This window comes from Perognathus longimembris, chromosome 1 (assembly GCF_023159225.1).
Source record: "Perognathus longimembris pacificus isolate PPM17 chromosome 1, ASM2315922v1, whole genome shotgun sequence".
NCBI classification, from domain to species: domain Eukaryota; kingdom Metazoa; phylum Chordata; class Mammalia; order Rodentia; family Heteromyidae; genus Perognathus; species Perognathus longimembris.
This window is the reverse complement of record NC_063161.1, coordinates 144,868,473-144,894,448: the sequence shown is the minus strand read 5'-3', so window position 1 is coordinate 144,894,448 and position 25,976 is coordinate 144,868,473. Positions and strand designations below refer to the sequence as shown.

General features: G+C 56.3%; 1 protein-coding gene across 1 annotated transcript in view; it reads right to left on the bottom strand.

Moving 5' to 3' along the window:
- Positions 1-25,758, bottom strand: part of Col27a1 (collagen type XXVII alpha 1 chain) — a 110,443-nt gene extending 84,685 nt beyond the window's left edge. The window contains 5 exon segments of the mRNA XM_048340049.1: positions 4,528-4,581; positions 8,235-8,288; positions 15,617-17,520; positions 20,009-20,079; positions 25,653-25,758. Coding sequence (XP_048196006.1) covers positions 4,528-4,581; positions 8,235-8,288; positions 15,617-17,520; positions 20,009-20,079; positions 25,653-25,714 — 2,145 coding nt within the window. The 5' untranslated portion in view covers positions 25,715-25,758.
- Between the last annotated feature and the right edge of the window lie 218 nt (positions 25,759-25,976).

Genomic DNA, 25,976 nt, shown 5'->3' with positions numbered 1-25,976 from the left:
TCAGTATTGGGCCTGATGCACGCTTTTGCTACCTACTGGCTTTGCTAGCATTAAAAATCTTCTGGATTTTTCCATGCTTATCTAACCTCAGTCATGGCTAGAAGGGGATAAATGGTCATAAGGCTGTCTCCATCCCAGTTCCTGCCAGCTCAGTGGCAGTAACCTCTGCCCTTATAGAGGTATGTTCTTTCCTGATGCCTACAGTAATCCTGGCTTGTGGAGCCTCCCCTACCTCTGACCCTTTATTTCCACCTCTGCCCAGCCCCCCACTGGGTAGCTCCAGGCCTCCCCTGTGGGCCACAGGTCAAGTCTTGCTTCCCAGGTGGCCCTCACAAACCTTCCCTGACGCGTCTCCTCTGCCCAAGTTTTGGTGTCTTTCTGGCATTCTTTGGGTAAAGCCCCCCCAAATCTCTCAGGCCTGCTTCCTGTCCCTGCCTCCCCTTGACTCTTGGCTCCACTGCCCACTACCTTTGCCGACTCCAGCTCAACCCTCCCATCTTTCAGGAGGGTCTTGCTCACTGACCAGGCCAGATCAATCACATCTGCCCCTTCTCAGAGGCCCGTGAGCAGGCCATGTCTCTCATTGGAGTCCTAGAGCCCAACCATTTCCCTCTGTGTTTAGCTTGTTTTCTTTTCTTGTTGGCCTCTGCACTCCTCAGGGAGAGGAGTTGTACCAATCTGCATCTGATATGGGCTGACCCTCCAAAGCCCTTTCCCAGGGCAGCCCTGCCCATCACAGTAGACCTAGTTGAGCGGCAGATGGCTGGACCACTGCACTTTCCAGATGAGGAAACGGAGGTGTGGGAAGTTCCAATGCTTTTCCTACGGCCACAGAACTACAAGATGAAGGAGCTAGAATCTGAACTTGGATCATCAGGCTCCAGAGTCCATGTTCTTAACCCCTGTGCTTTCCTCAACTTACCGGGTGTGGCTCGACAAGTGAATTCCCAGCCCTATGCTCATAGCCCTTGACTTCAGCTCCAGGCAGAAGCTGACAGGCCCCCTTCCTACCTGCTCTGAACATGGCATGTGCCACCACACTGTACGCAGCTGGGAAGACAAAGGCCAGCCTGGCCTGGCCTTTATAAGTCCTAGAGCTCAGTCACAAAGCTTTATCAGTCACAAAGCTCCTTCCAGCAGCAAACCCAGGAGGTCACCTCAGCCCTTTTACCACGCACTCCTCTAAACCTGAAGGGGGATGAATGTCCTCACCTTTCCTCTTCACTCTGTCATGATCCACCTACCCACCTGTCTCCCACCTTTGAGACTGCTAAGGGGATCTTTGTCATCTGCAACAACTGACTTACATAGTAGAGATCCTCACCAGGCCACCAAGATCCATACCACTAGGGCTGAAGAAAGCACATGGTAGGTGCTCAGTAAGCCAAGGAGGAGTAACTAGGTGGGTGGCCACCGAGATGGCTCTGCAAGCTAACACGGACCTGGACGGTGAGGGCCTAGCACAGGGCCCGGGGAGGCCAGCCCTGCAATTCCACTGATTCAGACATTCATGTGCCCTCCATACAGGGGGAGCCTCTGTTTTAACCCTATCCTGGCCAAGTCACCTAAGAAATCAAAGACAGCCCCAGAGCCAACCAAGAAAACCAGGTCTCCAGGCTGAATGGTCTGCCCTGGGGCCACCCTTACCTCAGAACCAAGTGTCCAGACAAAGGGCACAACCTCTTCCCTGCAACCTTTCATCTTCCCGTGGGAGATGCAGCCCTTTGCTTCCAGCATATTCTCAGGAACTCACACCCTCTCCCATTACACTAGCTGCTGTGCACTCATTCACCCTCTCATGGCCAGATGGATGAATGGTTTGTATTAAGTCACTTGGCCTTTGCAGTGGGGTTCATAGAGAACAAGCTTCGAGCACAGTCAAATCCCTATCCCTGAGACTTGAGTCCAGGGGTCCATGGGTCCCTTCTAAGACCCTAGCCTAAGTGTCCCACCCAGAGCTGCTTTTCCAAAATGGAGAGACAAGCAGCTGTGACCCACACACACACCTGCCTCCCCCATGGCACTGTCAGTGGTGCTCCAGAGGCCATTAAGAGCCAGAGAGAGGAGACGCTGGAGCAGCCAGAGCACACATTGCCATAGACGCAGAGGATCAGGAGGGAACAGGCCCAATCCAGAACAGGCCAGGAAAGGCAAGTCTGACACTTCCGATCCACATCCTGATGCATCCAAAGGAACTTCACTATGCCTGACCCCTAGAAGCAGGTTGCTAGATAGGGCCCTCATCTGCCAGTGCCTCAGTTTTCCCATGTAAATAGGTAGAACATTCATGTCTCCAGTTTTTGTGGGCTCACAGGAGGCAAGTCAGGTTAAGTGCATACATGGTGCCCGCACACAGAAAGGGCACAATACAGGGAGGTTATTATCATTGGCATTTGCTTTATTAGAACCCAGGCAGCCAGATGTGGCCAGGTGGCTCCCACCTGTAATCCTAGCTACTCAGAAGGCTGAGATCTGAGGATCGTGGTTCAAAGCCAACCCAAAAGAGTCCATGCGACTCTTATCTCCAACTAACTACCAAAAAGGGAGAAGTGGTCAAGTGGTAGAATTATCGGCCTTGAGTGAAAAAGCTGCAGGAGAGCACCCAGGTACTGAGTCCAAGTCCCACAACTCACACACACACAGAACCCAGGTCACCCCAGTTACCCAGACAGCTGCTGGGCACTGGTCACCCAAAGATTCCAGTGCCTGCCTTTCAAGGAAGGCCCAAGCTTGGCCTGGTGAGAGAGTCTCAGCCTGTCGGTGCTGAGGCTGGTGCTCTTGAGGTTCCATGCAAATGCTCAAAGCCAATCCTACATATCCTTATACCTAAGATATCTTATACCTAAGATGGTTTCTATAGGAACTTGGTCCACAGCCAAGCTGACTGGCCAGTGGGGGCTGCTCTTTTGAGGGTGCTTGCTTTTTCACTCTGGGGCCTAATTGAAATATTTCCTCAAGCCATTGGTCTTTGCAGTTGGGCTGACAAAGAATGGCCTTGGACTGCAGCTAGCCAAAAGCCCAGGGTTGTTCTTCACCTGGTGACCTGACAGCTGGCACAGGTGAGGCCTGGAGGCCTTGGAGCTGGGAGCCTCCTGCTCTTCTCCTCCTACCACAGATGTTTCTGCCCCCTTTCTCCTCAGTTCCTCAACTGCATCTTCTCTTCCTCCTACTTCTTCTGCCTTTCCCGAGAGACTGAATTCAGGGCCCCACTCTTGCTAGGTCCTCTGCCTCTTGATTCGTGTCTCCAGCCCCTTTTCCCACTAGTAATTTTCAAGACAGGATCTCACTTTACATTAGGGGCAGCCTGGGCCATGATCTTCCTACTTGAGTTTCCCTGTGTTACTAAGGATGGCAGGTATGCACCGCTGTGCCCAGCCACTGGTTGAGATGGCATCTCATGAGCTTTTACATCCAGGCTGGACTCAAATCACAATCCTCAACTAGGCGCTGGTGGCTCATGCCTGTAATCCTAGCTACTCAGGAGGCTGAGATCTAAGGATCGTGGTTCAAAGCCAGCCAGGCAGGAAAAGTTCCACACTGTTATCTCAAATTAACCACCAGGAAACCAGAAGTGGTGCTGTGGTTCAAGTGGTAAAGCGCTAGCCTTGAGCTGAAGAGGTCAGAGACAGCGTCCAGGACCAGAGTTCAAGCCCCACCACTGAAAAAAACATCACAATCCTCTGCTGTCTGCCTCCTAAGTATCTGGGATTACAGGCTTGAGCCACTACACCACACCTGTCTTGAAACCTTTTTGGCTTTTACCTAGATGTTGCTGCTGCAGATATTCTTAGGGATCTGAGCTACTCACTGTAAACTGCCAGACACCCCTGACAGCTGCTGAGCTCCAGGAACCCATGAAGGAGCCCACAGCTGGGGTTTCCACATCTTCTGAACCCCATCCATAAGGGCTCAGGAAAAGCCAGTACAAGTATTTAGAGGAGGATTTGTGGGGGAGTCAGGAATGTTGGGGGGTGGGTATCTTTGTGCTTCCAGCTCTAGCTCATATGACTTCCACCTGGCTCGGGACCATCCAATTTCTTCTCCTGGCCTTGGTCACTCAGATCAACACTAAGGCTTCCCAGTTCTGTCCTTTCTCTCCCACCTTCTCCCAGGCTGTAAGCTGACCTCTCCTCTATCCCCCTTCCCCTGGTGTCCCTGCCTCCGCCCAGTCCCTACCCAGTCCTTCCTGCACAACTGATGCCTTCCCCAGCATGCCTTGCCACCAGTAAGCCTTAAGTTCTTCATGTGACATCTTAGGCCTGCCCCAGGTAGCACATCCCCCCCCCCCAACCTTTCTGCTTGCTCCCTTGGAAGGTTCTAGGTCTTAGTCACCCTTCTCTCCCATCCCTCCCAGCTAGAAGCTGAACTTAGGACTCTTCCCTATGCCACCAGTGTCAGTACTGAACTGGGCACGGGGAATGAGCTGTGGGACCCTTCACCAAGAATGCCCTGGGACACGCCCAACTAGGACCTGACCCCAGCACTTGCTCCCCCGGCATATCTACAGATGGCACCGCCAATACTCACTTTGGCTCCAGGAGGACCGGGCAGGCCTGGGTTTCCATACGGCCCAGGAGGACCCTGAAGAGGAAGGAGAAGGAAAGGTGAGAGAAAATCAGTCATCCACTGCCCGAGGAGCACCGCCGAGGCTGTTCCGCTCCTGTGAGGAGACCCGGGGTGCCCAGGCCTCTGTGAGCCCGTCCCATACATTCTTTAGTTTCACCCTATTTACCAGCATTACTCCTGGAACAAGAAAGCCAAAGCTCGCTGATATTTCTCTCTCTCCAGGATGGGGGCCTTGACCTCAGGGCCTGGGTGCTGTCCCTGAGCTTCTTTGCTCAAGGCTAACACTACTACTTGAGCCATACCTCCACTGCTAGCTTTGTGGTGGCTATTTGGAGATAAGAGTCTCACAGACTTTCCAGGCTGTCTTTGAACCTCAATTCCCTAGGTATATCTGACTTCAGGGCCTGACTTCAGGGTATATCTGACCCCTGAGCCTTGGAGTTGCATCTTGACTCCACACTTGGGGAGTATGGCCTGGCCCATCAGTCGTTCCCAGCCTCTCCAGGCTTGCACCATTCTTTACTGATTTCTCCTCATCACCTGGGCCCATGCTGACTCCAGCATCCTTTTAGTGGGAACCTAGACTCATCCTCCAAGGCCTGGTTCAAAGTCCACTTCCTCCAGGGAACCTTCTAGAACTGCTCCATCCTAAAGGGACTCCTGCCCCCTTTGGACTCCCACTGGCTTCTGCGGGCATCTTGAGAGATGAGAGCTCACAGAAGAGTGGACGTGGCCCCTTTTGGATCTAGACACAGCATCCTATGGTCACAGCACAGGGCCAGAGCTTCAGGTAGACAAATGTCCCTTCAGAGGGACAGTGCTCTGGACTCCGTGAAGCCTCTGGAAGACTGCATCCAGAGAGTCCAAGGGCCGTGGTCATGGTAGCATAGCAGTTGCCAAGTGAGAACAGGGTCCCCCGGCTACCGGCTACCATCTCCCACGACCCTCTGACAGCTGCCTCCTGTCATGTTCACTTTCGCCAGCAAGAGCCCAGCTGCAAACTTTTAGCCCAGCCACACAGACCCCTCAGAGATAGCTGACACCCCAGGGGGGGAGGTCTTTACCCAGCAGCAATACTCAGGGCACGGGAAGGGGGTCTACAGATCCCCACGCCCACCAACCTCGCCACACGGGTTCACTCCAGCCCCCCCTGGGCTCATCAGGCCAGCTGTGTACGCAGTTGCTTCCTTCCCCCTGTCTGAGGCCAACTTCCCAGCTGTAGCCCATCACATTCCACCCGCCCGCCTGCCCGAGGCGCCTCCCTCATCCCTTCCCTCGTCCCTCGCTGTCTCTGTGGGACCCTCCCCTGTTCCAAATGCACTGGGAAGGGACAGTGTCTACAGTAGCCTCAGCCTGAGAGATGTACAAGTGCCACGTCCGACCTTCCTCTTCAAACCATATGCCCTCCTAGGCCCTTCCAACAGCCCACCAAACGCAGGCTCCTGGCCTGCAAATGGATCCTGGGTGTCAGACCTTGTGCCAGTTTTGCATCTCCGCACCCCCTCTCCCCCCACCCCCCACCCCCCCAGAGCCTCGTCTCCCTCTCCCCATCTGTCCTGTCACTGGCATCAAGGAGTCTCTAAGAAGTCCGGAAAAAGCCAGGCTGGGGATTAAACATCAAGTTCAGGTGTGTGAAGAGATGTCCCTGACACCCAGCACCTACTCATTCCACTAGCCCTGTGGTATGCCAGGCTCAGGGTGGCCGCCTGATCTCAGTTGTGCCCCCCTCCACCCCCGGCTGTCCCAGAGGGGTGGTAGAGCACTCAGTCACCCCATGTGCAGCTTGTGGTATCCTGCTTCCCTACGTACACACCTCCCCACCCGCTTCAGCCACCGCCTTGCAAAAAGAGAGAGAGACATAGTTGACTGTGAGCCAAGCAGACAATTCTATAAATGTTGCAGCCCAGAAAGCTGGGTGGGGGAGGGCCAGGGGTTCCCCAATGTCCCTGGATGGGCTAGGGAGGATGTGGAGGTGGGAAGGGATGGGGCCACGTGGCTCTTAGTGACCTCCAAGGAGACCCTGCATATCCCAGAGCCCCAGCATTGCCATCTGTCCACCGGCACTGGGATTATGGCAGGCAGCTTTCTATTATCTGTGGAATTTAATGATCTATGGAATTTCCAGCCTAGAAACAGGAGTGGGGGGGGGGGGGAGGAAGGGCAGGCAGTGTGCCTGGAAGTCTAGCTGAAAAGCAGCTGCCCAGAGCTGAGGAGAAATGGGAAGGGCCTGGGGTTCCTAGATGGGGAGACTGAGGCCAAGAGGAGAGAAAGGACTTGCCTAAGATTGCACAGCTTCTAGGTGGAATGTTCCTGACTTCCAGATGAGAATTCTTTGCCAAACACCTCTGAGGGGGGGAAGGGCGAAGCAGAGGCTTGGTTGGGTAGACAGAAAAATTAACACCATAGATGGTAAAGATGGTAGGCCTTAGAGCCAGACTGCCTGGGCCTGACCCTGGCTCCAGCAATCACCCTGACTTGTCTCAAAGGTAGCCTTGAAGAAAGCAAGCTTTCTTAGCTCCGGTTTTCTCATCTGCAAAATGAGACCACTGGCCCCTATCTCCCAGGATGGCTAGAAAGAGAATGAGGTCACCAGTGAAAAGGGTCCGGTGGGTGACGGGAACTTTCAGACAGCAATCTGGTCCATCTAGGGGTGCAGATAGGGTCCCTAAGGAGCTCCAAGGGGGAGTGGGCATCAGAACAGGGGATGGTCTGAATGGACAAGGAGAGCTAACAACAGGCAGAGGACTGGTGGGTTCAGGGAGGTTGGAGAGCAAAAGGCAATTGCCTGGGCCTAGCTTGTTAGGTTGAGGGGCCTCCATGCCCTGCCAGTCTGTGAGGTTTCATGTCTAATAGACTCCTGACGCCTGTGTAGTCCCCCCAACTCTGGGCATGTGCTTTTCTGGAGGCTCTGAAGCCAGGAGGAAATGCAGGGCAGATGGCAGATTCCCGAGCCAGGACCCAGGGAGCACAGAGCCAGATCTGAAAGGAACAAGAGCCCAAATAATTGCATAACCAGAGCCGTCCATTGGGCCCAGAGCTAAAAATACACCCTATGCTGTCCCCTCTGCCAGCACCTCACCAGGCACCCGTGGGAAAGGCTGATTCAGCTTGGGCATGGATTCGCATGGGTGCCAGCGTTTCCCACCCCTATCACAGACTTCCCTAGGGACCCTGCACTTGTGGAAGAGCCTGGGCTTCCATATTGGTCACACCTCTCTCTTATCCCTGGTACCAACAGTCACCCTGGCCTCCAGAGGTTCATGTTAGGGCAGGGGTCAAAGGGGACCATTGTGACAGGATGCACAGGAAAGACACGCATGGCTCCATTGTCACTAGGCTTGGGCTAGCTCAGAACAGCCATCACGGCCCCTCCAGGCTCTCTCCCCAGATAACCCAGGGACACCCCCCAATGATCCCAGGAAGAAATACTGCCCACATCAAGCTCAAGGAGATGGTCTTCAGGGTCCCCTCTCCATCCTGGACCATATGCGGTACTGAGACTCCATGGTCTGCTATGTCCATCTGCAAAGCTCCATCCACCACCTGAATCCTGTCCCCATGTCACTGACTGAAAAAAATGGAGGCTAGCGAGGGTCAGGGACGTGAATACATGACAAGCTAGGACTTAGGAGCTGTTGGTTGGGCTGTTGCCAGAAGAGGTCACTTACCCGAGGCCCTCGTGTACCAGGAGGTCCAGGCAGCCCAGGCAGCCCTGGGGGACCCTACAAGAGAAAGCAAAAAGTTAGCATCATACAGTTCAAAAAAACAACCTGCAACAGCAGAGAATGGGGTCAGCCAGTCATGCCCCAATCCTGTCCAGGGCTCAGAGCATGGAAGGCTGGGGCTGAGCAGAAGGGGGCCACTGAGGTCCCTGCTCTGAGGAACGTATGCTCTTTGGGGCTTTCAGGCCTTGCAGAAGCAGCAGCTGGTCTTTCCCAGACTCTGAAGCCCTCAGGCTTCCCCCCCCCCCCCCACCGCCCCCATGGGTCCTGGGTGCACCTTTGCTCAACCACATTGGACAGCTCCCCATTCCTGAAGGAAAAGGCTTCATCCTGAAGCGTGGCACTTCACCAACACCCATCTAGCCTCACGTCTCCCCACTTCACACAGGAAGGAAAGCAGCCAAGTGGCTTACTACGCCCCTAGGCCGACCTCTGTTCCCATACTGATTTTCCTGATGTCAGAGCTGGGGACGTTGTCCAATCCCTTCTGCCTGTGAGAGTCCCCTTTAAAACGGATGCAAGAGCTGTTGCCCCATTTCCCCCCAGAAGCAGTAAAAGGATTAACCGGCATCTCAAGTGACAAATGGGAGCCCAGGGCCTTCAAGGAAGCCCAGCTTTCGAGGATGTGTGAGGCCTGGGGAATTCATTTGTTTCAAGTAAGGTTCAGCGAGATTCCAGATCTCCTGCCCAGAGTTAGACCCAGCGTTGAAAACCCAGTGAGCTTTTTTGGCTGGTAATTAATCCCGATCTCACGCTGGGCAGCCACAGTGGGGAGTTCTGGCCTATGAACACATCCGGGCCCACTCATCCATAAGTAAAATTCACCCATCCAGATGGGCAGATACTGGACAAGAGCCCCACGGTGGGCAGGAGGAGCCCCCAGCATGGCCTCAGGTAAGTTTTGGGCTCCTACAAGCCTTGTGCCTGCAGCCAGACTGTGGGCAAGCCTTCCCTACCATCCCGCACATGCACTTAAACTCGAACTCAGGGCTGGGCCACCGTTTCTAGTGCTGGCTTGTGGCTTTTGGATCTGAGGCCAGGCTGCCCTCCCCTCTTCCTGAACTGGCTTTGGTGGGGACGGTGGTATAAGACGCAGGCCTGGGCTCATGCTGGGCACCCCGTGTACTAGCTGGGTGGCACGGTGCCAGCTGCTTCCTGTCTCCAGGCCTGCATCACTGTCAGATGAGGGTGATAATAGCACCCAGCCGCAGGTCATCTGTAAACGCGCTAATCTGGTGCCTGGCACAGCGAACGCTCGATACTATTACTTCCAGGGAGCAGCTCCTGGAACTTTTCTATTCCAAAGCTTAAGCCACCTTCTCCCTCTTGCATCTGTGTTGGGGGCAGGGGGAGGGGTGGAGGAGTATATGATGTCCGTTTCCTAGAAAGTCCCCCTTGACCTAATTCTCCCAGGTGACTCAGAATTAAAGGGAAATTGCTGAGGGCTGAGGCTAAGCATTGCTATGGGTATACTGCGCCCTTTCCATGAGTAAGAAGCCAGAGATGGCTCAGGGAGGCAAAAGGACTTGCCCAAGGCCACACAGCTAACAAGAGGCAGAGACTAGATTCACCACTGGACTCATTTTCCTTCTCAGGGCAAATTCCCCACATACAAGGTTCCTCGGATACATAGCTTCAGACGAGCCGCCCCCCCCCGCCCCGCCACAGCCCCACGCTTCTGTAGCGATCTACAAAGCGATCACACCCGAAACACGTGAACACTGCCCGAAACACGTGAACACTGGTGTTTTTCGGGGTTTGAGGGAACTGGGGTCAGGGTCATTAGGTAGAAGGAAAGCGGCATTATTCCCACCTCAGAGAAGGTCATGCCACGGAGCTGAGGGGAGGGACAGACGCCCATGTGGACGGTGGTCTGCACGCTTGCCATGCCTCCCACCTCAGAAATGGGGGCGTCCAGGCTGGAATCTGACGTCACCCACCACATCTGCGGAGCAGAGTCCAAGAGTCCAGTGCCAGTCAGGACGCAGAGGCCAACCCAATGACATCAGCCCGGAGCCTGGCATATGACAGTCCCAGGCCCGCTGTGGCCTCTTTAGTCCCCGCATCCCATCAACTAGGGTCTGGGTCCCCTCAGTCCAGCCCAGTGTGGGCTCAATAGGCCCCCCAGCTACTCAGAGACCACTCTGTGATCACAGGGAAGGGCAGCTGCCCTGGGCCCCCCTCCTCTAGCCAAGCCCCTGCCTGCTCTCCATGCAGTGGAAAAATGCTGCCGTTTCTTTCCAGGCCCGAAGCCTGAGCAGTGACTCCGGGATGATTCACGGGCTGGGGTGGGATTTTCCACTCCACGCTGCAAACAACGGGGCCTCAGAGAGGGTGCAGAGCAGAGGGGGCGGGGAGCGGGGGCTGCAGGCCTGGCTGGCCGGGGAGGTGGAGGATGCCTGGACTTGGGTGCACGCACACAGAGCTGTGGAAACGCCAGCCACCCTTCTTCTCTCTGCCCTGCTTCCCCAGGGTCTTGGCCTCTGACAGCCAGACCTAGGGGAACCCCCTTCACACAGAACAAGACCACCCTTGTCCCCAGCTGGTCTTGCAGAAAGAAGTAGGTCCCGGCTGGCATCTTCCTTGCAGTCAGGGAGAAAGGAGACATTTCACAGGCCTGGGGTCTGGGAGTTCTGTGAGTCCAGGCCTGGGGATGGTGTTCATTGCCACATGGCCTGAGCCATGACCTTGGGGTCTCTGGCTTCTTCTCTGTGCCTGTAGCCTCATGAGGGTGGGCGGGAAGCCTGCAAGGGCCATCCCCCGTGACCATCTGAGCTCTAGTTATCACTGAGATTTGCAGCACAGTGCCAAGCACCCAGGGGAGAGCCCGAGGGACAGAGCTGTCCCACGGGAATTCCTAGGAATCCAGCTTGGCGCGGGGGGGGGGGGGGGGCAGCTCTGAAAGGAGTAGACAAGAACTCAGCTTCTGCCGTAACAAGGGCTCACTGGCTAGCCTCCCGGATAGTACTGCAGCCTGTGTCCCTTGGCTTGCTGGCCTCTGGCTTCCAGTGGGCTTTAGATAATGGAGGTATCCCCCCTCCACCCCCTTCCCCATCTCACCAGCCAGAACCTTGCTGGTGGCAAGGAGAGGATAGTGTATTTTTCGCCTGGGCCCTCCCTGCTGAATTATCTGTGATCTCAGGTGTGAAACCACCCCTCTTTCATTCCCCTGCCCGCCCCCCCAGGCCCAGTTGCCACAGGTGACACTTTGATGCATTCCCAGGACCCTGGGTGTCACCAGCCTCTGCTGGTTGCTTCTGTGCTGTCCACAGAAAACCCTAATGCCTCCTTCTAAGAGGCCACCTCACCCCTACACCCTGCTGGAGCCCACAAGCCAGCGTGGATGTTGTCCTGCTCACAGCATGGGCCCGCAGGGCCTGCCAAAGCCAGGACAAAGCAGCTGTCCACACATCTCAATGGCGCCATGCATGGGGGTGATCTCAAGCTCTGACCCCCACTTCTCCCCATGAGATGTCTGAGGGCCCCGGAGATGGCAGCGAGTACCCAGAAATTCCACCTCTAAATCCCTGCTCTGCATCACATTTATCCACTCTCATCTGAGTTCTCCTTGCCCCGTCCATGAGCCCCCAAGATTTCCCCACCCAAACCCCAACATCGGCACCAATCACAGCCATGGCAGCCTTCTCAGATCCAGGTCCCAATTCTGGTCACATCATCTCATCAAAGCGATAGGACGCTAGAAAGGTAAGTTGTGCCATATCCCCATTTACCAGGGCAGAAACAAACGAAGGCTCGGAGAAGCCAAGCGGTTTGCCAAGGGTCACCCAGCACCAGGTATGCAGGCACTCCATCAACATCTGTGTTTAAGAAAGAATGGCTGGCTGACTCCTACCCAGGTCATCCCAAATCAAAGCTCACATGCTTTGCTTAGCCACAGGGCTCTCTCTATGCAACCTTGAGGGTCTGGTGTAGGAGTAGAAACAACCTGGTCTTTGTAAGGATCTGATTTCCCGCATCGTTTCACAGATGCTCACAGAGCCTTGGCTGTGGCCAGGCCTCAGCCAGGCTCTCCAAGGTAACGCTGACAGAGGCACAGTGTGTGCAAATGCCAGTGGCCGGATGGTGAATGAATAAGAGCGCACCTCGCCTCCTCCCTGCTAGGGCTTCTGTGCAGCTCTGTGAACCACAGCCTCCCTGCCTGGCTCGGCTTTTCCACACTCCCCTCCCAGGACTCCCACAGATCAGCTCTCACGGTGGCCCCCACAACTGCCAGGCATCACCAAGCCGTCTCGGCCTCCGCCACGCAGCCTCCTGTTCCCGCCTGAGGATCATGGAGTGGCTGGCCCAGCCCCAGAACTCTCTCAAGCTCCGCTCTCCAGCTCACACTGCAGAGAAGGCTCCAGCAAAAAGCCTACCGCCGCCCCCCCCCCAAAAAAAAATCCTGCTGCATAGCCAGAAGAGAGGGCACCATGGTGCTCCTTCCTACAGCAGCTGCCCACACACCTCACAAATTTTCAGGAGAGAGAAGCCATTCAATGATGTTCTACAGAAATGGAGGCTCAGAGTAGGTAAAGCCCAGAGTGACTTGGTGGAGCCAGGATGGGAACCCAAGCCTGTGTGTCACCTGTGCCAGGCATCTTAAAGTGTCTCTGCTAGGCTCAGATCTGGAACAGATCTGGGAAGATAAAGGAGGAGCCACAAGGATGGGCATTCATGCCATCACTGCTCCAAGATGCCTCTTCCAGCATCATTCTACACACAAAGAGTCTTGGTTCCTACTTGACGTGGGCCAGGTTCCAAGCTGGTGAGCAGATGAGGACATAAGGCAGAGACAGCACCTGAGTAGACAGGTGCCATCCTCTCTCTTGCCTTTGGCAACCAGGGCTGGAGGGACAGAAAGAGCTTTGGCCCTAGCTGGAGGTCAGAGACCCAGAGTAGCATCCCAGCCTCTTCAAGAACATGCTGGAACAAGTCCCTCCCTGGTCTGGCCCACCTCTGGGCACTCAGCTTTGTAGGGGAGGGGGAAAGAGGCGGGACTAGCACATGCATCCTGTCCCAATCAACCAATGGAGACCCCATGCAGGAGGAAATAGCTCCTCAATTCAACCAATCATGGAAACAGGAGATTTTTTTACACTGAGCCCTTCCTCCATGGCCAAGGACAGAGTGGCTTCACCTAGGAAGCTCCCACCTCCCAGCCCTGAGTCCAAGAGTGGACACCCAAGATATACCGAGTGTGAGCCTCAAGTATGAATTTCAACCCTGCCTCCTGTGTGCTCCGTGGCCTTTGGCAAGTTCTGGTCCTCTCTGCGCACAGTCTTCTGTCTCTTCATCTGCCCAAGGTGGAGGGTCAAACCCACCCTGCAGGGATCAACTAGCTGAGCCAACTCCAGTGTTTCCCTTAACAGAGACGCTCAAGAAGGAACTGGCAGGCTAGCCCTAAACTCCAAGAGAAAGGATGGTTCTGGCATACAATAGACTCCGAGGCAGGTCCTATGCCCTGCTTGCTCCTACTTCAGTTCTGCTTGCCTGGCCAAGGCCTTGGCCTTGCTCCATACCTCTAATGGCCTGGAGAGGGAGGACTGGCTTTCTCTGCTTGGCTGAGGCCTTCTGTGTGATCTGCACTAGGACCCAGGGCTTCTCTAGCCTTTCAGAAGGTGACACCTTCTGGCCTCATGGCCTGAGCAGGGTTTGGGAAGCTGGCTTGTCAGGACCAAGGCTACCTAGGGCCAGGGTCAGGCTGAGCCGTCTGGGAAGTCAGAAGGCTCCTTGTCCTTTTCTTGGGAGATCTCAAGGCTGCCAGCTTCAGAACATGGAAGTGGAACAGAATGTTGACATAATTGTAAAGCAATGCATATCATTTCCATAAGGCTTCCAATATGGTTATAATAAAGGCGGGTTCTCCGTCCCCTTGGAGACAGAACTGAATAAATATTATTCCATATGATTATTCAAACTCATTAAGTGTGTTTGTAAGGCCCGGGAATTCCCAGCATCTGCCATCGTCTCCACGATGTGAGAGCCCTAACCTCAAACACAGAGCCCAGTGGGAGACCCAGCTCTAGGGAGGCAGGGGAAAGCCACTGCACCACGGTCATCTCCAACGAAGGGGGAGAGAACAGAGGCTGCTGGAGCCTTCTGGAAGCTCCATCCCACCAATCCCCACCCGGAGGAATTGGCTTCCAGCTGTGAGAAGGTCGTTGCCCCTAGAGACGATCCCAGAGGCAAACCAGAGGCATCAACCCTGAGACCATCTCCTGTACTGGAATGTTTCTTTCCTTCTTCCCTTCTTTCCTCCCTCTCTCCCTCTCTCTCTTCCTTCTCTGCCTTCTTCCCTCCCTCTCTCCCTCCCTTGCTTCCTTCTTTCTTTCCTTGCTCTTTCTCACCCTTGCTGACCTTCCCCATCACAGACTCCTTTCCTAGGGACACACATCAAATGCGCATGGGTACCAGCCAGGCAGGGAAGCAGTGTGCTGGAATACCCAAGTGGGAGGAGAGGGAGGACCGGTAGCCAGTCCTATCTGATGGGGTCACTCAAGGGCCACCATATAGCTTGCATTTTCCAAGAGAAGCTGGTCATTGAGACTTGTAGAACTCTTACATATTTTTTAATGTCAGTAACTACTAGATTATTTTTTTTTAAAAGAATGCTGCCTGTGCCAAGCAAAACATATCTAGAGCTTCTCCTCTGTAACCTTTGTCCACAGATCCCAGACAAGCTGCTGGCCTCAGGGCCCGATCGGGAGCAGGAGGCCTGGCTCCGGAGACTACTTGGCTGCTCCTTCGCCAAGACAAGGGGCCAATCGGTTATTGCCTTCCTGAAGCCACTCGACCTTTGCAATTGGGTTAGCAACAAATGACCTTGAACCTGGGCCAACCAAAGCCCAGGGTTTTTTTTGTGTTTTGTTTTCTTTCAGGGTGGGGGCTATCACTCCTCAGCTTGTGTCAATGGCTCATGAACCTACAGCAAAATGTACAATCATAGAGACAGAGGAGCCAGTGACAGGATCTGGGTTCAAGTCAAGGCCTGGCCTACAACCACTTCCTGGTTCTAGTTTGCACCTTTTCTCTTGCCCTTATAGGCAGCAGTGTCTTTTTTTTGTTTCTTCTTTTTCTTGGTGGTGGGGGGAGGACAGTATGAGGTTTGAACTCAGGACCTCATGCTTGCCAAGCAGGCACTCTACCACTTAAGCCATGCCCCAGCTTTTGTTGCACTGGTTCTTTTTCAAGGTCTTGCTTTCTTTGTCCAGGCCAGCCTGGACAGCAATCCACCTACCTATGCTTCCTAAGTAATTCAGATTACAGGCATTCCCAGCCTCTTGTTCCAAACTGCCCACAGCCACCCACCCAGACCCCACCAGACTCACCGGCAAGCCGCAGTCTCCCTTGGGTCCTGGAGGCCCCAGCAGCAGGGGGAAAGGTGTGGGTCCGGCCAGATGAAAGAAAGAGTAGCCGCTGCTAGTGGGCCTGGGGCTGGAGGACAGGACTCTCACCGGGGCCAAGACTGGAGGCAGAGATGTCTGCCCACCAGGCCTGTTGGTTGAGTCACTCGTCGGGACATCCCTGGTTGCTTCCCCAGGCCGGAGGGGGACAGGATTCCGGGGACTGCTCTTGAACCCTGCTTTCTGGGCAGCCTCCACCCCGATGGGCTTCTTGCTCCCAGTGGAGGCTAGGCCAGGAGCCAAGGGAGGAGATGCTGTTCTAGGAGTTCCAGTGTGTGAGGTTGGAGGTGGCCTAGTGGTTCTGGTGGAGCCAGAACGGAGGGCAGGAGACCGGGGTAAAATAGTGGGCTGGGGAGGTCGGGAGGTGCGGGGGTGCGCAGAGACCAGCTTGCCGGCACTGCTGGTTAGCTTGGCCTCTGTCCGGGCTACCGTGGGAATAATAGACTTTTTAGAGGAGCTGGAGGCAGGCAGCAGGGGCCGGGCACTGGGTAGTGGAGGGTGTGATGTCTGGGTACTCCGATGAATTGGCTTCTCCTGGGTGGCAGAAGGTAGGGCAAGAGCTGGGAGGAAGGCGGGTTGCACTGGCTTCTGGGAGGGTGGGGCTGACTTTGTGAATGAAGGTGGGGCTGACTTTGTGAATGAAGGGGGCGTGGTCTTCTGGGAGGGTGGGGCTGACTTTGTGAATGAAGCTGGGACTGGCTTCTGGGAGGATGGGGCTGGCTTTGTGAAAGAAGGAGGGGCTGGCTTCTGGGAGGGTGGGGCTGACTTTGTGAATGAAGGGGGAGTGGTCTTCTGAGTAGGACTAGGGCTTTTGCTGGTGGCGACTGAAGTAGCTGAAGGCTTGGTGGAGAGAATTTTAGGGTTCTTGGTGGCTGAGCTCTTCTGCCGTGGCTGGGCAGTGGCTGGAGGAGGCGTTTGGGTGGATCTGGTCAGAGAGGCTGGGGGCAGGGGCAGGGGTGCTTTCCTGGTGGGCAGCTTGGCAGGTGGGAGTGGGGTCCAGGCTGGGTCTCTTCCAGCGCTATGCTGAGGAGGGTCTCCAGGGTTAGTCCTTAGGGGTTTCAAGGGTACGGCTGGAGCCACCATTGCTGTGGGCACCCTGCCCGCTGGCCGTGTCCCCAGGGCTGGGGTGGCAGAGGTGAGGTTTTCCAGGCCGAGAAAGGCCAAGTCAGGCTGGAAGGCAATGGGACTTCCAGAGTCCCGAGGAAAAGGGGCCCCCAGCTGGGGCCGGTACAGGTCAGCGCGTCCACACGGCTGCCTCAAATGGGCACAGTAATTATGAGCGACCTGCGCCACTGGGTGGACACTGAACTGGCAGAGGGCACCTTCAAACTGGACAGCGCGAGGACTCATCTTCCCCAAGAGGAAGGAGCCCTGAGGGTCGAACGCGGGGTCCCTTTGGAAAGGCAGCAGGATGGGCAGCCGGCATTGCCCACAGGCCGTCACCAAGGTCACGGAGCGGCTGCGGAACTCGAGGGCCAGGTGGTGCCAGCGGCCATCATGCACGTCCAGGTCGAAGGCCACGGAGCGCCGGGGCCCCAGGTGGACCACCGTCTTGCCGGGGAGGAACTGCAGACCCAGCTGCAGCCTGTGCCTCCGGCTGCGGATGGCAAAGAGGAAGGCATGGTTCACACGGTGCGAGCAGAGACTCAGCACCAGTCCCAGCTCCGTGCCCAGCGCAGCAGGAAGGACAGTGGCCGTGGGTGCCTGCAGCCGGGCCCGCTGCGTGAAGATGAAGCCTGACTGGAACGGAATGACGCCCGGGGGCACGGGGCTCCGGCTGCCCCCTGCCTTTGTCCAGCCAAGGCCCAGCCTCTGGAGGACATCCACATCTGGGAGGGAAGGGCAGAGAAGCGGACAGTTAGCATGGGTGCTCTTCACACATCCGGGATGGCGTGATCACTATCTGATCTGTGCTGCAACCCATTGTCCAGCTGCAAAGCCTTGCAGGTCAAGGCTCAAAAGCACAGACTTCCTGGCTTCAAGTCCTAGCTCTGCCATTTCTCAACCCTGAAACCTGAGCGCTTCATTTCCCCATCTATCTATGAGGGAACCGACCTCAAGAGGAAGACTCTGGCCAGGTGGGTGGCTCATACAGAATCCTAGCTACTCAGGAGGCTGAGATCTGAGGATCATGGTTTGTAGCCAGCCAGAGCAGAAAAGTTCTGTGAGATTCTTAATCTCCATTTAACCAGCAAAAGCTGGAACTAGAGGGGCGGGTCAAGTGGCAGAGTGAGCAGGAAAAGTGCCAGCCACAAGCAGAAAAAGACCGGACCCGCACCTTAGTTCCCTACCCTGGAAGATGAGGCGGTGAAGTAGTGCCTGCACCCTAGGCCATGCCCTCATTGCTTTCACCCAAGCCCTCCATCAGGCCACTTTGCCCAAGTCTCCTCTTGGCCTGAGGGCCCCATTTGCCCCGTCTGCAAAAGAATGGAGAACTGGGCTAGCCTGGAACAGCCCCTTCTGTTCTGCTCTAACAACATGGCAGCTCCAAGGTGCTGCCGCCGTAGCTTCCGGTTCCTCTTCCCCACCCTTTCTCCCACCTCTGTTGACCTCCACATCCTAAGCTTCAATAAATCCCTGCTCGTGGATTCTCTTCGTGGTCTTTTTTTTTTTTTTTTTTTTTTGGCCAGTCCTGGGCCTTGGACTCAGGGCCTGAGCACTGTCCCTGGCTTCTTTTTGCTCAAGGCTAGCACTCTGCCACTTGAGCCACAGCGCCGCTTCTGGCCGTTTTTCTGTATATGTGGTGCTGGGGAATCGAACCTAGGGCCTCGTGTATCCGAGGCAGGCACTCTTGCCACTAGGCTATATCCCCAGCCCCTCTTCGTGGTCTTAATGTGTTTCAATCATTGGAATTCTCTCATTACCACAAAACACTGTCAACTGCACAGCTTTGGATGGAAGTAGCCACTGGAGTGGGGAAGAGGTGGGAGTAGGAAGCTACCTGCACCCATCAGCCTCACCTGGACGGCCACTGGGGGCTCTGGGGTCTGATCACACTGCTATCCACACATGAAGCCCCCAGCTAGTTAGTGCAGCCCACGGAATGCCACAGGGTATGTGTGGCAGGCAGGTAGGTGAGGGTCCCTCCCCACCCTCTCTGGGTGGGCTCCGGGGGTCCCCCGAAGACTGTTGCTAAAGCCTCACACTCTGATTTGGGGTCTGCTGTGGATCTCTGAGCCCTGTGAGCACCCCCCCTCCCCCGGGGAGTAGTGAAAGGCTGCTTACTCAAATCTTTAGGGAACAAAACCATTGATAACAACAGTTCAAAATGAGCATGCTTTTTGCATGCATTTCCTCACTCGTGCCCCATGAGACATCTGCTGATGCCAGCTAGGCAGAGAAGTTCCAGGCAATAACTTCACCCAAGCTGTGAAGCTGGCTGAGATGGCACTGCTGGAGGAGGAGCTCAGGACCCCCGTTCCCGACCACCAGAGGGGAGACATATCCAGGATCCTGCCGAGGGGACAGGGAATGGACTCAGCCCTATGCCAAGATGTGACAGCCCGGCCAGCTGGCCGCAGTGAGCTCCCTTTATTACATAAACCTGGCTGAGCGCAGCTCGGCTGCCCCACCCCCACCCCCACGCCTGACTCAGGACTCTGGACAGCTGTTCACCTACTTTGTCAGGGGACGCAGCTTGGAAAATATGACGTGCACCAAATACTGCCAGACAGAAGTCTCTTCCGGGCATGGCCCTCCCCTCCCAGAGACCCAATCCCTGCCTGGGGGCCAGGTCAGCCCACGGGGATACCCAGAGTGCCTGCTGCCTGCTCCAGAACACATGCAGCTGTGGAGGAGGAGGGTGGGCGGGAGGAGTGGCTATTTTAAGAGGCCTCACGGCCTTCGAGGCCTCTTGACAAACAGATGTGGGAGAGGTCTGGGTTTTCCATGGGTAGCTGTGACGCCAGCCTATGGCTGTCCTGGTCCCCTGGACAGCTCCTCAGAGACAGGCGAGGAAACAGGACCTCTCAGGAGGGAGAGGGTAGGGTGCCAGGCCGTGATCTATGACACTCATGGCCTTCATGCCCCTATAAGCAGTTCTCAGGGGATTTATGGAACAAATAAGGACAGCTGAGCCTGAAGTAAGCACTGAGATTGGCCCAGGTGCCAAGCACAGCCCTTCCTCCTTTCCACTCAGAGCCCTCAAAAGCTCCATTCAAGCCCCAAAGGGGATGTACCTGTAATTGGCTCTATTCTCTGGATGGGAAAACTGAGACCTGACTTCCAAGTCAGGCCAGAGGGAACTGCTGCGCCTGAGTTCCCGGGCTCCTTCCACCCTCCTTTGCCTGCCCCTGGACAAAGAGAAGACAGACCTACCTTCAGGAGCTCCTTGGGTGGAGGCCAGGTGGCAGGCATAGGAGACCAAGATGCAGGTGAAGAGAAAACCCCTGGAGACAGACAGACACAAGTGACACAAGTTCCCATCCAGATCCCACCGTGGAGGGGGGAGGGCAGGGGAGGAGGGGAAGATCAGCCCCCATCCCATTGCAGTCCCCCCTGCAGGAGGAAAGAGTCAAGGTGCCTTAGAGAAGCCTCCCCCCGATGCTGACAACCGATGCTGTCAAGCCACAGGGCAGGGCCTGTGGGATACCAGTCCAGCCTCTTCTTGTAGTTGTAGGAAGCAAGGTCAGGAAGCTCCATGCTGGACATGAAGACCCAGAACCCAGCTCCTCCTCGTCCCTGGACCCAAGTCTCCCCATTTGCACAACTGTACAGGAAACCCTTCCCCAGACACCAGCCCACAGGCGGCAGGGCCAAGGCTGCTTCTATGATACATGTCCTAAAAGGGCAGAGGAGAGAGGAAACCCCATCCTAGGCAGGTTCCAGGTGCACCCCCCCCCCCCCCCGCCCAACAGCTGGCTTCAAGCTGAGCGTAGTCTCCAGGGAACCAGGCAGCCCTGTGTGCTGCCCTAGTCCTGGGACTTCCCAGCTGTGTGACCCTGGATGAGTCACACAGCCTCCCTGAGCCTGGCTCACCCTCTACAACACCGACTGACCCTCTCTATCCTGAAGACCAGGCACAGGGATTAAGTGGGCTTAGGCATGTTTAGGGCTCGTCCTGGAGCCAGCCACCAAAGTGCTCTGGGGCTGGTCCTGGCTGCTCCCGCAGGCTGAGACAAGGAAGAGTTAAAGCTCCACTCGGGGACTCTTGCCAAGAGGGTCACAGGCAATGATCTGATTTCACCTTCCTGTGGGAGCAGCCACGACTGACACCCGAAGCCACCCAGGGCATCTGATCCCCAGGAGAGCAGAAGAGAGGGCAGCAGGTGGCCAGAGACGGCTGGGATGCAGGGAGAGCAATGCCAGGTGGCTGGCGAGAGTCAAGGCCCCAGCCTCCTCTCCTAAGAGCGAGGCCAAGGTTGGTGCCATGCCATTCCGAAGCCCCAGAGCCAATGTCTGGAGGGAGACCCAGGTTCCGTCCAGATTCTTCGGGGCACCTTAGAAAGCAACTTCACATCCTGCGAGCTCCCTTCCTCGGCTGTCAAAGGGAATAGCAACTGCGACCTTAATGGGAAGAGAGAGAGAGAGAGAGAGAGAGAGAGAGAGAGAGAGAGAGAGAGAGAGAGAGAGAGAGAGAGAGAGAGAGAGAGAGAGAGAGAGAGAGAGAGAGAGAGAGAGCTCCAATCCAGGACTTCACAGGACCCTGGATCAAGTTGGATGTGCCAAAGCCACTTCTGGGAACTTCGTCCGCCTTGCCAGTGGCAACTTTAAGCATGCATATATGACTCAAATGTGGTCAATGAGATGTGAGCAATGCCTGCCAGGCATCCAAGGGAAGTGTTTCAAAAGAACAGAGCTAGGTTTTCTTCTAGCCTCTGTGTGTTGTTAGGGCAGGACATATGCTTGGAGTTGCTGCAGCCATTTTGTGCATGGGAGGTAGCAAGTCCCACTGAGGATTGGAAGGAAGGAAAAACCATGGATGTTTGACCAGGCTGGCAAGATGCTGATTTAACCAACCCTAAAACTGATCTCTCTTGAGGCCTTATTGCTTAAGTCATGTTGAGTTAAATCTGCAATTGCTCTCGGCCTAAGGCTCACTGGCTGCAACAGCAGTCAATTCAAAGGATGTGTCTCTTTTGGCTGGTCAGTTGCCACCACGGTTAGATGGATGCCTTGTATCCTCTGCTATGTCCCCACCACAGGGGTATCTCTCATGGGTCCTTGTCCTAAAGGGCAAAGCCAGCTGTCCCTTTCTCTCCTGTCTCCCTTGCCCCTGGGCAAGCATTCACCATATATGCAGACTTCCACAGGGCAAATGGGTGTTGCCAGATATCGTAGGGACTCTGGATAGGAAATGCTCTGTCCCGAGCCTGCATCCCTGCTCTGGCTTTTCTAGGGATAACCCTGGAGGACTGTGATCCTCTCTCTCTGTCAGTTCTGCTGCCACCACATCTCCACGGCCGTCACCAGAGTCCAGAGCGTCCAGCACCCTGGGATTGGCTGGCATGAAGGACAGGGTGCCACTCTAACCTGGCTGGCCCACAAAAGGCCCAGGGCAGCCCCATGACTCTGGGAAGGTGTAACAGGCAGCTTATGTTTTATTTGACAAATGGAGATAGCCAGGGAAGAGCAGGCACTTTCTCCTCCATTCATTATGCATCCTTCCCCTTTGGTATTTCCTACCAGGAAGATACTTAATGCAGGCAGCTGCGGCCTGGGGAAGGGCTGTCCTAGCATCTTCCTGCAGCTCTCCTGCATCCCTCCAAGGCTCGGAGAAGTCCTGCACCAAGTTCTGCCATTCATAGCACCCCCCCCCCCACCACCGGCTCCTTGTATTCCTGGGACACCATTCTTTTCTGTCACTTTCCCTCCAACTTCCTCTCTCCCTGGCCCTTTCCTGGCACCAGCCCTCAGTCCCCAAGCACTTCACTGGCATTGTGTCACTTCTGCCCATCTTTCCCAGCTGCTGGAGAGCCAGATGGGAGAGGGGAGGGGCGAGCGCCACCAGGGCCTTTCAGGGCCAATATCTGGCACTGTGGCTATGCCCACATGACTGTTTTGTGGAGCAATTGAGAGCCAATTACAGGGATACATTACAGGAACCCTTGAGGGTAATTGAGCCCTGAAGGGCAGAAGAAAGAAGACACACATGGGAGGTGGGATTGAATCTGCACTTTAGCTGCTTCTCACTGAAGAACTGAACCCCTGAAAACCTGTTAGGAAAAGAATCTGCAGCTCATTAATCTCCACACCTGCCCCCAGATGTTGGTCAGGATTCTGGGTGAACGTGACACATAAACTTGCCCAGTACACAGCATGGCTGCATGGGAGAAAGTTCTTGAGGATCACTGGAGAGATTCCAGTCCCACTGCCTATTTGGAGAGGCATAGGGGAGAAGAAATTTGCCCAAAGCCACCACCTTGCTAAGCCTTTCCTACTTAACAAGAGTTCTCATCTAGCCTGTCCCCTGTGGAGAAGAAATTAGACACTTGTAAAGACTTCCACTTTCCAAAGACTGAAGTCCTAGCTTTCACCAACAGGATCAGAGATGCAGCCAGGAGCCAGCGATCCATCTGACTAAGCCTGGGTCTGGAAAGTTGGCTCCGGAGGGAAGAGGCTGCGCTTCTTTCTTTGGGCCCAGTCCTGTTTAGGCTACTGTTCCTAGCGTGGAGTGCCTGCGCTGCCTCCGGCTTTGTTCTTCAGACTTGTTTTCACCACAGCCTCGTGGGCCTTGGCTCGGGCCCCAGGGCTCCAGAATGCAGGCAAGCGCGCCACACAGAGACCGGGGAGCCCAAACAGGAGCTGCGAGGAGGGAAATCTTGGCCATGAGGTTCTCCAAGGTCCAATCCAGGTGTTCCTGCCCCCTGCCAGCTCCACACACACAGGTGCTCCTGGTCAAGTGGATGGACGCCAAACAGATGGACACCTGAGCCTGCAACTGTCTAGGTGGCTTTCCCAGGTGGCACACAGGACTAGGAAGTCCTGAACATTCATGGTGCCCATGAGGAAGGTGACCTCCACACTCCACGCTTGGCTCTTCTCCCACAGGGTGAGCTGGGGACGGCAGGGCAGCGTAGACAGTGGGACCTCTGTGGCTCCACCAGATCCTGTATGTCATGATGGCCACACCCACGTCCTTCCCTCACACCTTCCACCTCCTCCTTGGGCACACACACGGACACTCAGGTCATCTGTCTGGACAGGATACAGCCCAGAACTTTCCCATTGACTCACTCGCCCATTCAAGACAAAGCGAGGCATGATGTATCTAACAGCTGCCGTTTACTGAGCACTTACTGCATGCCAGGCAGTGTGCTCAGCCCTTTGCAAGCAGGCTACCACAAAGCCTTGCACACCCTCTTACTAGGGGGTGTGGATGCCCGTCTTGTGGACCAGGAAACTGAGAATCAGAAAATCAGGAGGTGGGTGGCGGCAGGATTCAAACTTAAGTCATCACGTTCCCAGGTTCCTGCTCTCTGCTCTGCAGCGTGCACCTCACCTCAGTGAGACTGAAGCTGAGGCTGGGTAAGTCACACAGTCGGGGTACCAACAGATGGGAAGTAGAGACTCTGCCAACACAGTGGCTGGAGACACAGAAAACAGAGGCACAGAAAGTGGCATTTAGAAGGCAGGGGCCATCCAGTGCTCCTCCAGCCCCCGATGGCTGTCCAGGAGCGGCAGCGTGGAGGAACAGAGGAGAATGCTCTGAGCTCAAGAAGGAAAGACAAGGCAAACGGGGCTCAGGGTGCACCCCCAGATATTGCTGAGGAACATGGTCTGGGTGACAAGGCACGAAGGTAAAACTGGAGGCCACAGAGGCTGGAGGGGGGGGGAGGGAGGCTATCAGTGTGAACACTCACTTGGTACCACTTTCTCTGCTCAGCTGCTGGCATGGAAGGGGTCTTCGGGAGAAAGTGAGTTAGTAGTGTACTCACTAGGGCCTCTGCATGTGTGCGGGTGTGCATGTGCGTGTATGTGTAAGCGATGTTGGTGGGGGGGATCTCAACGAGTCAGCTTTTTTTCCAGGATACGGGGAAATAAGGGGGGGCGCTTATCGCCCCCCTCACCATTCCAGCTCAAGGGGGCGGGGCATGGTGAGGTGGGCGGGGCCCCAGCTCTGAGATGCCTCCAGCAAGCCCCAGGGTCAGGGGCCGGATGGTAAGACAGTAAGTCCTGTGTGTGAGCCACAGTCCACCCCCCTCCCCGGGGCTGCTCCCTTCTCACTCGCTCCCACACCCACCCACACGCGCTCTTGCACACTCGCCTGCTTGCTCTCTCTCTTAGAACTTCCCGGCCCTCACTGGGAATCCCAGCCGCTGGATGCCAGCTCTGCGCAGCCCCGCCTTGGAGATTCCCTACCCTGCGCTGGCCGGCGGTCTCCCCCACATCTGTGCAAGGAGAGGCTGGACTTGGTGATGGCCCAAGGCCTTTCTGAACGCTCCGACAAGCTGGCTCTCGGTCCTGCCCGCTTGCTCTCTGGAGAGCTTCCCCCAAAGAAGCTGAGAGAGAAGGTTGGGACACACAGACCCAGGCAGATACACAGGGGGCAGAGGTTTCCAGAAACTCTGGGGCGTGCAGAACCACACAGATAACTAAGCCAGGAGCACCCCCACCCCACCCCACACACAAGACCCAGAGACCTAGCAAAGGCTCCCACAGCCTCCCAAGAACAGACGGAACCAAAAACGGACAAGCTCGATCCTGCGGACGCCGAGACCCCAGAACACGCGGAGACCCTCCCCCCCTCCCCGTCCTTTGCCCAGGCGCCCCCACCCGCCCCGGTCTGGCTCTGCACCCATCCTCCCCGCCTCGTGTCCTCCCCAACCGGAGCGGGCAGCCCAGCCTCGCGCGCCGGCTCCGCTGGGACCCCTGGGCACAGCCCCGCGTTAACCCTCGGCGTGCCGCCTGGCGGGGGCGCAGGAAGGGACAGGAAGCTGACGACCCACCGGGAACCCCAGCTCTCTCCAGAGCGGGAGTCGCGGAGGGCAGGGGAGGGGGCGTCCGCGAGCGCCTTACTCACCCCCCGCTCGCCGCCGCCGCCGCCGCTGTGCCTCGGGCCCCCCGCGCCGATCCCGCTCCCATGGCAGGCCCCTACTTCATGCTCCCGAGCCCGGGGGGCAAGTGTGGGCGCGCCCCATGGGGCCGCCAGCCCCCCCTGCCCCGCCGCGCCAGGCCGGCTCAGAGCGCGCGCCCCGCGCGCCCCCAGCGCAGCCCCGCGCCCCGGGGCGCCCGAGCAGGCAGTCGGCGCGGCCGGGGCCCCGCAGGCGCCCGCGCCAGGCCCATGGTCCCAGGAGTCCGGGCGCCGCGCGCGCCCCTGCCTCGCTCCTCTTCTGCTTCCACCGAA